The 14,210-nt window shown below is 44.5% G+C and overlaps 1 protein-coding gene across 1 annotated transcript; it reads left to right on the top strand.

The window, feature by feature from the left end:
- Positions 1-4,520: 4,520 nt before the first annotated feature.
- LYG1 (lysozyme g1) lies at positions 4,521-14,197 on the top strand. Its single transcript, XM_040267676.1, is given in 6 exon segments — positions 4,521-4,563; positions 9,773-9,877; positions 10,753-10,910; positions 12,807-12,811; positions 13,680-13,834; positions 14,033-14,197. Coding segments are annotated over 6 exon segments (585 nt in total). The 3' UTR covers positions 14,152-14,197.
- The last annotated feature ends 13 nt before the right edge of the window (positions 14,198-14,210 follow it).

Here is a 14,210-nt window from a genome sequence, read left to right as displayed (position 1 = left end):
GATGGTAAGACATGATGCTGCTATCGGTAGAAAGGCCTGTCAGTCCACAGAGGCAAGCAAGAGACCCGAGTCAGCATTAAAGCCAGGGTGAGGGTGTACAGAGAAGTTCTCAATCCCTTCAGGACCAAATGGGGTGGGGCATGATGGGGCAGGGCCACCTCCATCTCCCAGGACCTTAGAATGTTAACATGGCACCTTTTCCAGGCAGGTTGGAAGGCCCCAAAGACCTGGGATGCCTGTGGTTCAAGATTTATGGGGAAAATCTGGGAGAACATTTGTGGAAAACAGATGGGGGCTCTCTGGTGAGAGAAGTGCAAAGACCTTTATTTCCACTTTTTCAAGAAACATTGTTTAACTGAGGAGGAAATGGTCTCTTATGCCTTACAGATCTAAACCTGCTTTAAGACTTACAAAGTGCTCAGTGGAGGGAGGGTGAGGGGAGGCCACCAGGACCTAAACTGACCCCTGCCGGGAGCCACCACGGGAGATCCCGCCCATGACAAGGTCATGTGGAAGAGAACTGTTAAGCAAGAATTCAGGACTCAAGGGGCTCCCTAGGCTTTCTCGAGCATCTACCTCAAAACCAGAATCTGTCTGTTTTACTATTTCATGACTTTCACCAACTCCTCTGACATTAACAGGGGGCTATCCCCGACCACCTTTCTCTGGAGAAAATCAACTTAGGGCTATAGCTAATAAGTTTCCTGGACATGAGAGGAATATTTCAAATCAAACCCCCTCTGTTGGCATTCTAGCTTGCTTGGCAGGTCTATCCAGACTCTTGCAGCTACGCATATGATGATTATTCACAGCCTCCCAACTGTGAGAGGCACGGAAAGCCTAAAACATAGAGCCTTTTAAAGAGTTAAAAGTTATTAGAGTAGTGCTGGTGTAGGATTTCATTATTGGGCCATTGCTTGTTGCTAAGTTCCCATATCTCTTATCCACTGGGCACCTGGGAGTGCATTAGTTATCATAGTTGGAATGTAAAAAAAAACAAGTGTAGCCTTGAAATTAACCACATCAGACTTTTGAGCTAATCGGTTCTTTCTTGTAACTCACTGCACCTTTGCTCTGTGAGAAATGTAACTTGTTTAATACTTTCTAAGGCTGACATAGATTAAAAATATAAAGAAAAAACATTTCAAGGGAAAATAAGTTTTCTGGTTGAGCAGCCTTTATCAAAAGAGGGCCATAAAATGTCCACAGGCCTCCAAGGCCAGAAGATAATGTACACAACATTGTCTATGGGAAAGGTTTGCAGAAAAAATCCTGGTTTCGATAAAGACAAAACAGATGTAATGTTTGGGCTGTCTCTGTATGACTTTGCATCTTTCATTTCCCTCTATGTACAAATAAAGGTATAAAAGACCCTTTTGAAAATAAAAAAAAATGGGCCTCGCTCAAAGAAGCTTGGTTACCCCGTGTTTTTCTTTTTTTTTTTCACTCTATTTTTCAGGCTGATCCCTTGGAGCATAGAGGCTCCCTGCGTTCACTTATGTGCCTGGGTTTCTAAGACCTGAACAGGAAGACATTCTGTGTCTTCACTCCCTCGGGAGAACGGGAGGGCACCGGTGGCCTCCGTGAACAGGGCAAACTTCTTGTCTGGGAGTTTTATTGGCTTTCTATGTAAACCAAGGAATATCAGCCTCTTTCTCCCCTCTACTTTCTTATCTATAACATTCTTTCCTTATCTCTCTCTAAATCAATCGCCGAGGCCGTTTTTCCTTCAGGTTCCCCTGGATCCTTCGGGGGCTGGACCCCGGCGGACCCCCAGGGGTGTTGAGGTTGTCAGTTTCCAGGGCACTCCCCTGTTTGACACTCCCATTCTGTCTGTCACTGTTTTGCTTTCAGGAAGGGAGAAGAGGGTTGCCATGCTTGGCATCACAAATGACCTGACACTTTGATAGTGGTTCCAAGTGGTGGAAGCCACGGGGTGTGACCAGATCAGACCTGAGTGGCCTGTGGACAGTCCTCACACACACTCCAGTGAAGGCTCAACACTCTCTTCTGAACATAGACTACTTTCTGGCACCTGGAATGTTGGGTCACAGAGTTTGGGTTGCTTCATTATGCTGTGTTGATATCTTATTGTCACTTCTTGCTCCTTCCTGATATAATTGGAACAAAAAAAGAAGAAAGTGACTTTGTGTTCCTAAGTCACTGGCATATGTGTTTACATAGTCTCTTTGCATTCAAGAGCGTACTCAGCACATTTAGTTCCATGGTTGGGAAATGAGACAAGCTTTCATATGGCAATAAAAGCTAAGTTCTTCTACTTTGGTTTCCAAGAAGAGGCATTTTTGCTCCTTGGAAAAGCAGTAAAAGGAGTGAAATACTCTGGCTTTAGCAATTGGATGCAAGCAGTGCTTTTTTCTGATGGGTTCTTTCCAGAAAGCCGGCGAGAAGCCTCTGTAAAGATACAGTTTCATGAAACTGTGAGCTTTTCCTGCACCTACATGGCTCTTTATTCTTTTTCCTGGGTCAGAGGGTCCTCTTTCATTCAGTGCTGGGGGCTCAGTGGCTGATTCCTGTTAGGTGACTGAATCTGAGAGTTCCTGCAGACACAGCCAAGATTCCAAGTTCCTGTATCTTTCTGGTGTTTTGAACTGAGCACAACATTTTCTGCTCAACTAAGGGAAATCAAATAGACCATCTTGATAATGTAGGGGAGAAAAATGAAAAGCATGGCTTTTTGTTTGTTCAAATAACTTTCTTAATACCCCTTCTTCATCTTGGGACATATTCTCTTCCTGGGTGTTAAGAAAGAACCACTCAAAAGACTAACTTTCAAACAAAAAAGATGAAAAGAGCATTACAAAATTGCTGAGTACGTATTTATACTCACACTCTACTTGTAATGATAGTAATAATTCAAAATGATGGTAGCCAAGCTCAGCTGACCAAAGGAGATGCTGGGAGGAGCTTGCAGTGGGAGGGGTTGAAGGTGAAGGCTTTGGGGCAGGTGGCTGGCTCTTCAGGCATTCCCTGGGGTCAACAGCAAGTTGTCCTGGGTGGCATTTGTGTATTCATTTAGTAGCTACTAGGGGAACCAGGGCTCTTTATACATGAGGAAGATGATTAGAAAAATGGTTGGGATGAGAATGAACTTGAGAGCAAGTGCTTGATGGTGACGAGTTGTCTGATCTCTTGTCTGCCGAGCCCACTATGAGTTCACTCCTGGACCCCGACCATGACCTGACTTCATAGGGGTTTAACTTTGCTGGCAGAAATAGCCTGTTTATTCGTATCCCCAGGCTCTGGCCCAGGTCTGTTCTTGCCTAGGCAGATGGAGAACAGGGAACATGACTCAAGGTGACCAAAGGGTTCTGAGATGCCCAGGCTAGGGGCTTAGAGGAGTAGGAATGTCTTCCAGCTCCTTCTTTATTTTTCTTTTTTAATTAGAGGATAATTGCTTTACAATGTTATCATGGTTTTGCCATACATCAACATGAATCAGCCATAGGTATACATATGCTCTTCCCTCTTGAACATCCCTCCCACCTTCCTGTCCATCCCACCCCTCTAGGTTGTTACAGAGCACTGGTTTTGGGTTCCCTGCATCATACGGCAAATTCCCACTGGCTGTCTATTTTACATATAGTAATGCATATGTTTCAATGCTATTCTCTCAAATCATTCCACCCTCGCCTTCTCCCACTGTTTCCAAAAGTCTGTTCTTTACGTCTGTGTCTCCTTTGCTGCCCTGAAAGTAGGGTCATCAGTACTGTCTTTCTAGATTCCATATATGTGCATTAACATAAAATATTGGTTTTCTCTTTCTGACTTCACTCTGTGTAATAGGCTCTAGGTTCATCCACCTCATCAGAACTGACTCAAATGCATTCCTTTTTATAGCTCAGTAAGATTGCATTGTGTATATGTACCACACCTTTATCCATCCATCTGTCGATGGACATCTGGGTTGCTTCCATGTCCTAGTTATTCTAAATAGTGCTGCAATGAACAGTCAGATCCTTCTTATAGCAAAGACTATGGCAAGGCACTGAGGAAAGTGTGACCTTTCCTCTAACCCAAAGGAAAAAGACCTCAAGTAAGTGAAATACTAATATAAAATTCTCCTTTTGGTAATTGTATTTTGATAATGAGGAGGCTACTAGGATAAGGCACAAACCTCAGAAATTTCCTTTTCAAGATCTGTAGTCAGTTCATCATGCTTCTCCATGTTGAGAATCAGAGTATCTTGGTTTCTTGAAAGAATCAGTATTCTGTAGCTTGACAGTATGTTGAGTCTCTGTGGGCTGAGCAGGAGTCTCATCACTTTTAATTAAAAGGACAGATGGAGCACATGTCCCAGTTCAACTTATTTCATTCTGATTCCAATAATTAATTTTCTTATTCAGACGTAGGGACACAGTCTGAAGGGACACTTCATTCTTTTCACACCTTTCCATAGAAACAATACATAGTGTTATGATGATGACAGTTGATATTTTCACATCTTCAAGCCAATTTCTATTAAAAAGTCATTTCAGGATCTGTGGTGCCAAGTCACTGATATGTCTGTGCTGTGGCTGCTTCTAGGCCTCCTTGTCCTTACAGGTGAGTGTGCTTCATTTTCCCAAATGACCTTGGAGATGGGAAAGATAAGCATGGGAATACAGTGGTATTTCTGATACTTCAGTTTTTTTTCCCCAACCTGTTCAACAAATCCTGGGTTTGGTAACAGCCATCCACAGTCTCTTCCCAGATGCCTCACAAAAGGAGGGAGTTCTCCAGAATGAGGGGTGGGCTTACAGCAGCATCGCTTGAGGCCAGACTTTAAATCTATACCATTGAACAATGTTCACTGTTCCTCTATAAAAATTCTTTCACCAAAAGTACTTACTGAATTTATTAATAGGCCATATATTTCTACAGAAGGATTAAGGTGCTTTACTACTGTAAATCTAATGTAGTTCAATAGAAAACTAGCATTTTGGAGATCAAGGAGATGTGACTCAGTTAACCGCTGAGGCTGACGTTGTTGCCATGCTTGAATTTCAGATTTGGTCCTAAGGTTCCTTGCAACTGGGGCAAAGAGGAAAAGGTCATGTTTTTTGACAAAGAAAAAGAGGAAGCATAGTGTCTTAAGAGAAGCAATTTTTTTTTTCCTGGATCTGAAATTTAAAAATGTCTCAAATGGGGCCGGCTTTACATTTCTTTCTTGACCCACCAATTCAAGAAATATATATATTTTTTTATTTTACAAGGAATTTTGGGACTATAACAAAGTACGGAAGAGGAGAAAGATGGTGGAATAGAAGGATGTGAGCTCACCTCTTCTTACGGAAACACCAAAATCTCAACTAATTGCTGAACAAGCATCAGCAAAAAAATGCTAGGACCTATCAAAAAAGATATCCTACATCCAAAGACAAAGAAGGACCCATAATGAGATGGTGGGGGGGCCATAATCTGATAAAATCAAATCCCATACACACCAGGTGGGTGACCCACAAACTGGAAAATAATCACGCCACCAAAGTTCTCTCACCTGGAATGAAAATTCTGAGCCCATGTCAGGGTCCCCAGCTTGGGAGTCTGGCAATGGGAGGAGGAACCCCCGGTGAATTTGCCTTTGAAGGTCAGTGGGGTTTGACTGCAGGAATTCCGTAGGACTGGGGAAAACTGAAACTCCACTCTTGGAGGGTGTACATAAGGTCTCGTGCACACCAGGAATCGGGGTAAAATGCAGTGACGTCATCAGAGATGGGGTCAGACTCACCTGCTAATATCAGACGGTCTCTTGTGGAGGTAGGGGGAATGGCTCACTGTGAAGACAAGGACACTGGTGGCTGCAGTCCTTGGCATGAGCCCTCTTGGACCTGACCCCACCCAACAGGCGGTCGGCTCCAATTCTGGGATGTCTCAAGCCAAACAACCAACAGAGTGGGAACACAGCTCCACCCATCAGCAGACAGGCTGCTTCAAGTTGTCCTGAGCACACAGCTGTCCAACAAACTATACTCCCTGACACATCCCTGTCCGCCACCAGAAAGACAAGACCCAATTCCACCCACCAGTGGGCAGGTTCCAGTCCCTCCCACCAGGAAGCCTGCACAAGCCTCTTAGCCTCATCCACCAGGGGGCAGACAGCAAGAACTACATTCCTGCAGCCTACAAATCAGAAACTGCAATCACAGAAAGTTAGACAAAACTAGACAGCAGAGGAATATGTTCCAGATGAAGGAACAAGATAAAACCCCAGAAGAACAACTGAAGTGGAGTGAGTGGAAATAGGCAATCTACCTGAAAAAGAATTCACAGTAATGATAAGAAAGATGAACCAAGACCTTGGAAAAACAATGGAGGCACAGATCAAGAAGACACAAGAAATGTTTAATAAAGACCTAGAAGAAATAAAGAGCAAACAGAGGTGAACAATACAACAACTGAAATGAAAAATACACTAGAAGGAATCAATAGCAGAATAACTGAGGCAGAAAAACAGATAAGTGAGCTGGAAGACAGAATGGTGGAAATCACTGCTGCAGAACAGAATAAAGAAAAAAGAATGAAAAGAAATGAGAACTGTCTAAGAGATCTCTGTGAAAACATTTAATGCACCAACATTCACACTATTGGGAGTCCTAAAAAGAGAAGACAGAGCAAGAGAAAGGACCTGAGAAAATATTTTAAAAGATAATAGCTGAAAACTTTCCTAACATGGGAAAGGAAGCAGTAACCCAAGTCCAGAAATAGCAGCGTCTATGGAGGAATATGCTGCTTGTTGGGACCTAACAAACGCCATGATAGGCTTCAGGGACTAAGGTAGGACTCACTGGAAAAGCTGAGTCATTGCCCAGTGAGGTCATCCCTGCGGATGCCAGGACTTGTCTAATCAACATACTCCCCGTAACCTGGTTTGAGTTTATCAGGACGTAAAAGACATCCCCCTGCAGCCAATAGCCAATTAGTAAATACCAGGAAACCCCTGCAGCCAATCAGCCCTTGCCAACTCTCTGTCTTTGTTCTAAACCTATAAATACTGCTGTAAATCTGGGCTCGGGGCTCTTGCTCCACTCCACTACGTTGGATGTGGCAGGAGCCCTAGCTCGAGCTAGAAATAAAACCCCTTCATGCTTTTGCATTGCTGTAGACATCTTATTCTCTCAGTTTTGGGGACTTGGACTCTGGGCATAACACTGCTGACATATAGTAATCAAACTGACAAAAATAAAAGACAAAGAAAAAATACTAAAAGCAACAAGGGAATAGTAACAAATAATGTAGAAGGGAACATGCATAAGATTATCAGGTGATTTCTCAGCAGAAACTCTGCAGGCTAGAAAGGCATGATACATTTAAAATGATGAAAGGGAAGAAACTACAACCAAGAATACTCTACCCAGCAAGCCTCTGATTCAGATCAAACAAAGAAATCAAAAGCTTTACGGACAAGAGAATTTGGCACCATCAGACCAACTTTGCAACTAATCCTAAAAGAACTTCTCTAGGTGGAGAAGAGAAAATTACAAACTGAAAAGCTCACCTGTAAAGGCAAACATACAGTAAAGGTAGGAAATCATCTGTACACAAATATGATATCAGAACCAGCAAGTGTGAGAAAAGGAGTGCACAAATGCAAGACGTTGGAAATGCATCTGAAATTAGAAGACAGCAACTTAAAACAATCTTGTTTATATGCTGCGATATCAAAATCTCATGGTAACGGCAAACCAAAAATCTACAGTAGGTACACACACAAAAAAGAAAAAGGAATCCAAACATAACACTAAAGTTGGTCAAAAAAAATCACAGTAGAAGAGGACAAAAGAGGAAGGGAACAAAAAAGAGCTACAAAAACAAATCCAAAACAATTAACAAAATGGTAGTAAGAACACGGTGGTGGTTGTGGTTCAGTAGCTAAGTCGTGTCCAACTCTTGCAATCCCATCGACTGCAGCCTGCCAGGCTCTTCTGTCCATGGGATTCTCCAGGCAAGAATACTGGAGTGAGTCACCATTTCCTTCTCCAGGGGATCTTCCTGACCCAGGATCCAACCCACAGACAAGCATCTCCTGCATTGCAGGTAGATTACTTTATCACTGAGCGACCGGAGAAGCCCTACATATTGATAATTACCTTTAACATAAATAGATTAAATGCTCCAACCAAAAGACAGACTGGGTGAATGAATACAAACGCAAGATCCATACAGACGTTATTTACAAGTGATCCGCTTCAGATCTAGGAAAACATACAAACAGACTGAAAGGATGGGAAAAGGTGTTCCCTGCAAAGGAAAATCAAAAGAAAGCTGGAGTAGCAATATTCACATCAGACAAAATAGACTTCAAAATAAAGACTGTTACAAGAGAAACAAAAGGAACTTTGGGGAGCGTATCATATAATGTGACTAGGAAGAGGCTACAGGGCAAGGAATAATGAGTAGCACAACCAACTACTATTAAGGGTATTTGTCACCAATTATAAAGATAAGAGTGCACTGATAAAAAAATAGACAAGAAAATGTTGCTTATTTAATTTTTAGTACACTCATAAAACATCAAGTCACTTCATTTCCTCATTTCTCTTAGGTTACTCATTGAAAGTTTTTAAAGTAGTATTTATTCTAAAATACCTGTATTTTCAGATGTCAACCCCATGAAGTTCTTAATAAGAAAACAGAACTTTAAAATGCATTTACATAAACCTACAGTGGGTTTCCCAGGTAGTGCTAGCGGTAAAGAACCCGTCAGCCAGTGCAGGAGACGTAAGAGACACAGGTTCAATCCCTGGGTTGGGAAGATCCCCTGGAGGAAGATCTTCAAGCCACCCCAGTACTCTTGCCTGGAGAATCCCATGGACAGAGGAGCCTGGCAGGCTACAGGCCTGACTACATGACTGAATGACTTAGCACACAAACCTACAGTACACAGATGATTATGTGCAGTGGATATACTTCCCAAAATCTGCATATCATGAAGATTTGATGACATAATCCAATTTAGTCAAAGATGAAATAAACAAAAAAGAGTAATCTAATGTGAGGTCCTTACAAGCTGATAGCAGTGAGATGATTCTGTCAAGGGGCAGTCTCCTGCGCTCTGTTGCTGGCTCATGTGCCCTCCTGATGTGAACTATAAATTCTAGGGAATGCTCGGCCCTTCAGTGACTAGAATGGGAGTTAGAGAGAGAGACAGAATGGCAAGAGAGGAAAGGGAAGAAGAGGGAAGAGGAAGCCTGCTGCAGAGACCTGGTCCTCGACCTCACAATGCATCCTCCCCTCTTTGCTGTCTTAGGCTCCCACCTACAAGTGTGCCCTAGAGCAGGGGAAGCCAGCTCTGAGTCCAGTTTACCAGCTGTGCCTTCACTTTGACTCTGGGTTGAGCTCTCAGGGAGATCAGGCTTCACACTGTGTGTTTCTTCCGAGCAAGCACAAGTGTCTCCCCAGACTACAGAGTGAGGAGTATGAGAGAGAAGCTCTGAGGGCTCGCCTAAGACACAAGATGCGGACTAGCTTACGGGAGCGCAGGATCTCTGCTCTGATTCCAAGATACCCACCCAGCAGCCCTGTTCAGCTCCAGAGGCGTGCAAGGCTTATAATTGCAACTGTTCCTCAAGTCCCTGGAAGAGGAGTTTAGACACTAGTTTCTGTAATCACTTAGTCGCCATACTATAGATTTCAGAATGCTTTCTGTGGCTGTGTGATTGCCACTGTCATTGATTTTTGTTCGGATATTTTTATTAATATCACTTCGTAATGGACAGAGTGGGATTAGAACTCCTAGTTCAGTGTCTCAGACTGGCACTTCCTCCATTTGTAGGTTCGTCGGAAAGCAGCAGTTGGGGATGCCGTGGAGACATCCAGACCCTCCACACCCCTGGGGCGTCTTGTGGCATCGGAAGGCGTCAAGGCCTGAGCTACTGCGGTGTTCATCATCTTTCTGTCCACCCTGCCTTCCTCCTCTTCTTCCTCTTTCTCTCAGAAGGTGACTCCTTTCAGCAAAGATGTCTTCCACAGGGCTCTGACGCTTCCCTCAGGAGGCCACCCTATGCCTCTCTGTCCTTTCCCACAGTTTTGATCCTTTCGGCATATCCTTCAGGTCCCCGCTGCCTCCCACAGCCCTACCTGGTGGAGTGGTGAAGAGGGTACTAGATGTGGGGTCCACAGAGCTTCTCTGAGTGTCTTGGTTCTGGGGCTTCAGCAAGTCACTCAGTTCTCCTGAGTGTCCACTGGAAGTATAGCACCTACTGTAAGGTGGATGAGAGTGCCTGTGAAACCAGTAAAATAGACTAGCCAGGTAAACTAGTATTGATCTTTTTTTGTCATTTCTCATTGTTTCTTAAAAGTTTAAGCTCACATGCTTTCTGGGTGTCATTTTAGGGTAGAAAGGTGGGCAGGGGTGAGCATACCTGTCAGGGAAACTCTCTGAGGACTCCTTGAAGGGTTGGGAAAACTTTTCTCTCACATTCTGTGTGTATGCGAGCTGGTTTTCCTGGGTCCCTCTGGGATGCTTAGGGGCCAATGGTGCCTGTGGAATTTCCCAGGTTGTCCAGAGCAGCCCCTGAGAGCCCAGCTGAGGAGCACAAAGGCCACTTCTCTGGGCATAGTGACTCACATTCAAAGGAAGACAATTACAATCTCAGGTCTAGGAATGGCCATCAGGGACTTCAGACCCAAACTTGGACTTTTCAGTCCTAGACCACTGCCCGGGTCCCTGGAGTGTATTTTCTCTCTCCTTTTGAGTTCCTGTTTCAGCACAAATCACCTCAACCTTCCTCCTTCCTTCTGTGTTTGCTATAGGAGTTCATGCTTCTGAAAGACTGGCTGAAATAGACATGCCGTCCCTCCTGAGATATCGACCTATCATACATTCTGTTGGCCAAAAGTACTGCCTGGACCCTGCTGTGATCGCTGGTGTCTTGTCCAGGCAGTCTCATGGCAGCAACGTCCTGGCCAATGTGGACAGTGTGGGTGATGGAGTCAGGGTGGTACAGGTAACCTGCCATCAGTCATGATATCTCATATGTCACTTCTTACAACCCAAGGGGTTCCTTCACATTTGTTAATTTTTAAAGAAAATATTTATTTATATTTATTTATTTGGCTGCGCTGGGTCTTAGTTGCAGCGTGTGGGATCTAGTTCCCTGACCAAGGATTGAATCTGGGCTCCTTGCATTGGGAGCATGGAGTCTTAGCCACTGAATCACTGGGGAATTCAACGCTCAAAAAAAACTCGACATTCAAAAAACTAAGATCATGGTATCTGGTCCCATCACTTCATGGCAAATAGATGGGGAAACAATGGAAACAGTAAAAGACTTTATTCCCTTGGGCTGCAAAATCAATGCAGATGGTGACTGTAGCCATGAAATTAAAAGATGCTTGCTCCCTGAAAGAAAAGCTATGACAAACCTAGATGGCATATTAAAAAGCAGAGGCATCTCTTTACCAACAAAGGTCTGTATAGTCAAAGCTACGGTTTTTCCAGTAGTCATGGATGGATATGAGAGCTGGACCATAAAGAATGCAGAGAGCCAAAGAATTGATGCTTTCAAACTGTGGTTCTGGAGAAGACTCTTAAGAGTCCTTTGGATAGCAAGGAGATCAAACCAGTCATTCCTAAAGGAAATTAACCCTGAATATTCGATGGGACTTTCCTATAGCTCAGATAGTAAAGAATCTGCCTCCAATGCAGCAGACCTGGGTTCGATCCCTCGATCAGGAAGATTCCCTGGAGAAGGAAATGGCAACATGCTCCAGTACTCTTCCCTGGAGAAGTCCATGGACAGAGGAGCGAGGTGGGCTACAGTCCATGGGACCACAAAGAATGAGCAACTCACACACTCATTGGAAGGACTGATGCTGGAGCTGGAGCTCCAATACTTTGGCCACCTAATTCGAAAAGCCAACTCACTGGGAAAGACTGATGCTGGGAAAGACTGAGAAGAGGAGGAGAAGGGGGCGGCAGAGGATGAGATGGTTGGATGGTATCACTGACTCAATGGACATGAGTTTGAGCAAGCTCTGGGACATGGTGAAGGAGAGGAAAGCCTGGCGTGCTGCTCCATGGGGTCACAAAGATATGACTTAGTGACTGAACAACAAGATCACCAGGGAAGCCCTCCCCTCTTTTTATGTCCTTCACATATATTGTTGCTGATGGCTTCCCTGGAGCAGTTTCACAGGATACAGAGTGAAAGGTGCTCCCTGGAGCTGGAAGAGCCGACCAGCACTTCTGCCTTGCTTAGAGCCATAATTTCTTCAACCATACCCTATTCTGGATTTCCAATAAGGTGATGGGTCATGAGAGAGATCACAGACTGAGTTCTTGCTCTGTTGTAACCATGTGACCTTGGATAAATCACTCTCCCTGGGTCTCGGTTTCCTCATCGACAAAATGCAATCTCAGAGAATCATTATGAAGATTCAATGAAGCAATGTGAAAAAGTAGTTGGTATTTGGTGGATTCTCAACAAATACTGAATTTGTCTTTCCCTTGTCTTCCGTCTACACAATTCTTAGTTGTGAAGATTGGTTTCATTTTTGTGCTAATTCTGGCCAGTATCACTTACAACCAGATAGAACCTTTAAGGGGACTGTTGAATTCCACTGTTAAATTAACTCTGTGCTGGGGGAACTGAGATGGCAAAGATGACAATGAGGCTTTTCCCTCTGTATTTCACATTATTGTTTTAGTTGTTGAGAAACCTTTAAGTATTGCAGTCATAATTTAAGCTTTCAGGAAAACATATTCCTCAATGACCTTTAAACAGGCTACCCAAAGTATGTGACACTTGACAATTTAAAGGTACTTTCTAAAACTTTATCTTCTTTTGATCTGGGGACTCACCCAGATGGGGTTGGAGGGGGTCGGGGAAGACAAGTCATCCATCCTGTACAAGTTAGCAAGTGGATTTGCAAGGACAGAGTCATTGCTGCAAAGTCACCTGGCAGCTGGAAAATGCAGAACTGGGACCGAGGACAGCATTAGTGATGTTGTCACCAGCGTCATTTCTCCTGCCCTGTTCTGCCTTCTTTCTAAAATCTCATTCTCAGGGAAAGGACTAGCCATCTCCCCAGAGTCAGACATTTCTCCCACGTATGGTGAGACGCACATGCTGCTGCTGCTGCTGCTAAGTCGCTTCAGTCGTGTCCGACTCTCTGCGACCCCATAGACAGCAGCCCACCAGGCTCCCCCGTCCCTGGGATTCTCCAGGCAAGAACACCGGAGTGGGTTGCCATTTCCTTCTCCAATGCATGAAAGTGAAAAGTGAAAGTGAAGTCGTGTCCGACTCTTAGCGACCCCATGGACTGCAGCCTACCAGGCTCCTCCATCCATGGGATTTTCCAGGCAAGAGTACTGGAGTGGGGTGCCATTGCCTTCTCCCAAGACGCACATGGTGTCTAAGAAAAGTCAGAAATAGCTTCAGACATTCAGGTATCTGGAAGAAGAGTTACGAGTACAGATAGAAAAGCCCCTTTCTAACCTTTTCCGGGGGCGGGGGGTTGTGTTTGCAGCATGGGAGGAGGGCATCAGACTGGTCCCTACACTGTGTCACCTCTGATTTCCAGCTGCGTCCGTCACCATTACCCTGAAGCCCTTGCCCCGACTTGTAGCTTTACTGTTTACCCTTGGGGAGATTGAAGGTGGCAATGGTTCTGCCAAAGGAGGAGGAGAGAAAAAGAAGGGAAATGAAAAAGTAGCCTTGATCCCAGGAAGCCGCGAGACCCACTGCCTCTCTTCCTGCAGGACCCTGGTCTTTATGCCCCATATCCTGGTTCAGTGAGGCCCAGGTTTCCTGAGTGATTGAAGTCCTGACTGTAAGAATCAAAGAAACCCAGAGGAGGTTCCCAACCTAGACCCCTGACCAGTACCTGAGAGGTGCGTGTTAGTGTTCCCCATGCGTTAGTTTCCCAGTGTGAAATTAACAGGAATGCAATGTAATATGTTGCATTTGATTCCCCCAAACCTCAGTTGTCTCCTGAGAAGCAACTCAGAAAGAGAATCTGAGTTAACTGCTGGGCAGCCTGCCACGTGAGGGGCTGTGGGGTCAGCATTAACCAACGTCACAAATTCTAGGTGGACTCTGTGCCTACACGGGAGGTGCTGGCTACATCCAAAGCAGCCAGGACCTGAGCTATGACTTATGCAATGATGTCCTTGCACAAGCCAAGTACTTCAAGAGACAAGGCTTCTAAAACTTCAGCTCAAACCTAAGATCCCTATCATGCAGCCGGCCTCAGTCATTACACAAATG

The sequence above is a fragment of the Oryx dammah genome, unplaced genomic scaffold, assembly GCF_014754425.2.
Source record: "Oryx dammah isolate SB20612 unplaced genomic scaffold, SCBI_Odam_1.1 HiC_scaffold_25, whole genome shotgun sequence".
Taxonomy (NCBI): Eukaryota; Metazoa; Chordata; class Mammalia; order Artiodactyla; family Bovidae; genus Oryx; species Oryx dammah.
This window is presented reverse-complemented; position numbering and strand designations above follow the sequence as displayed.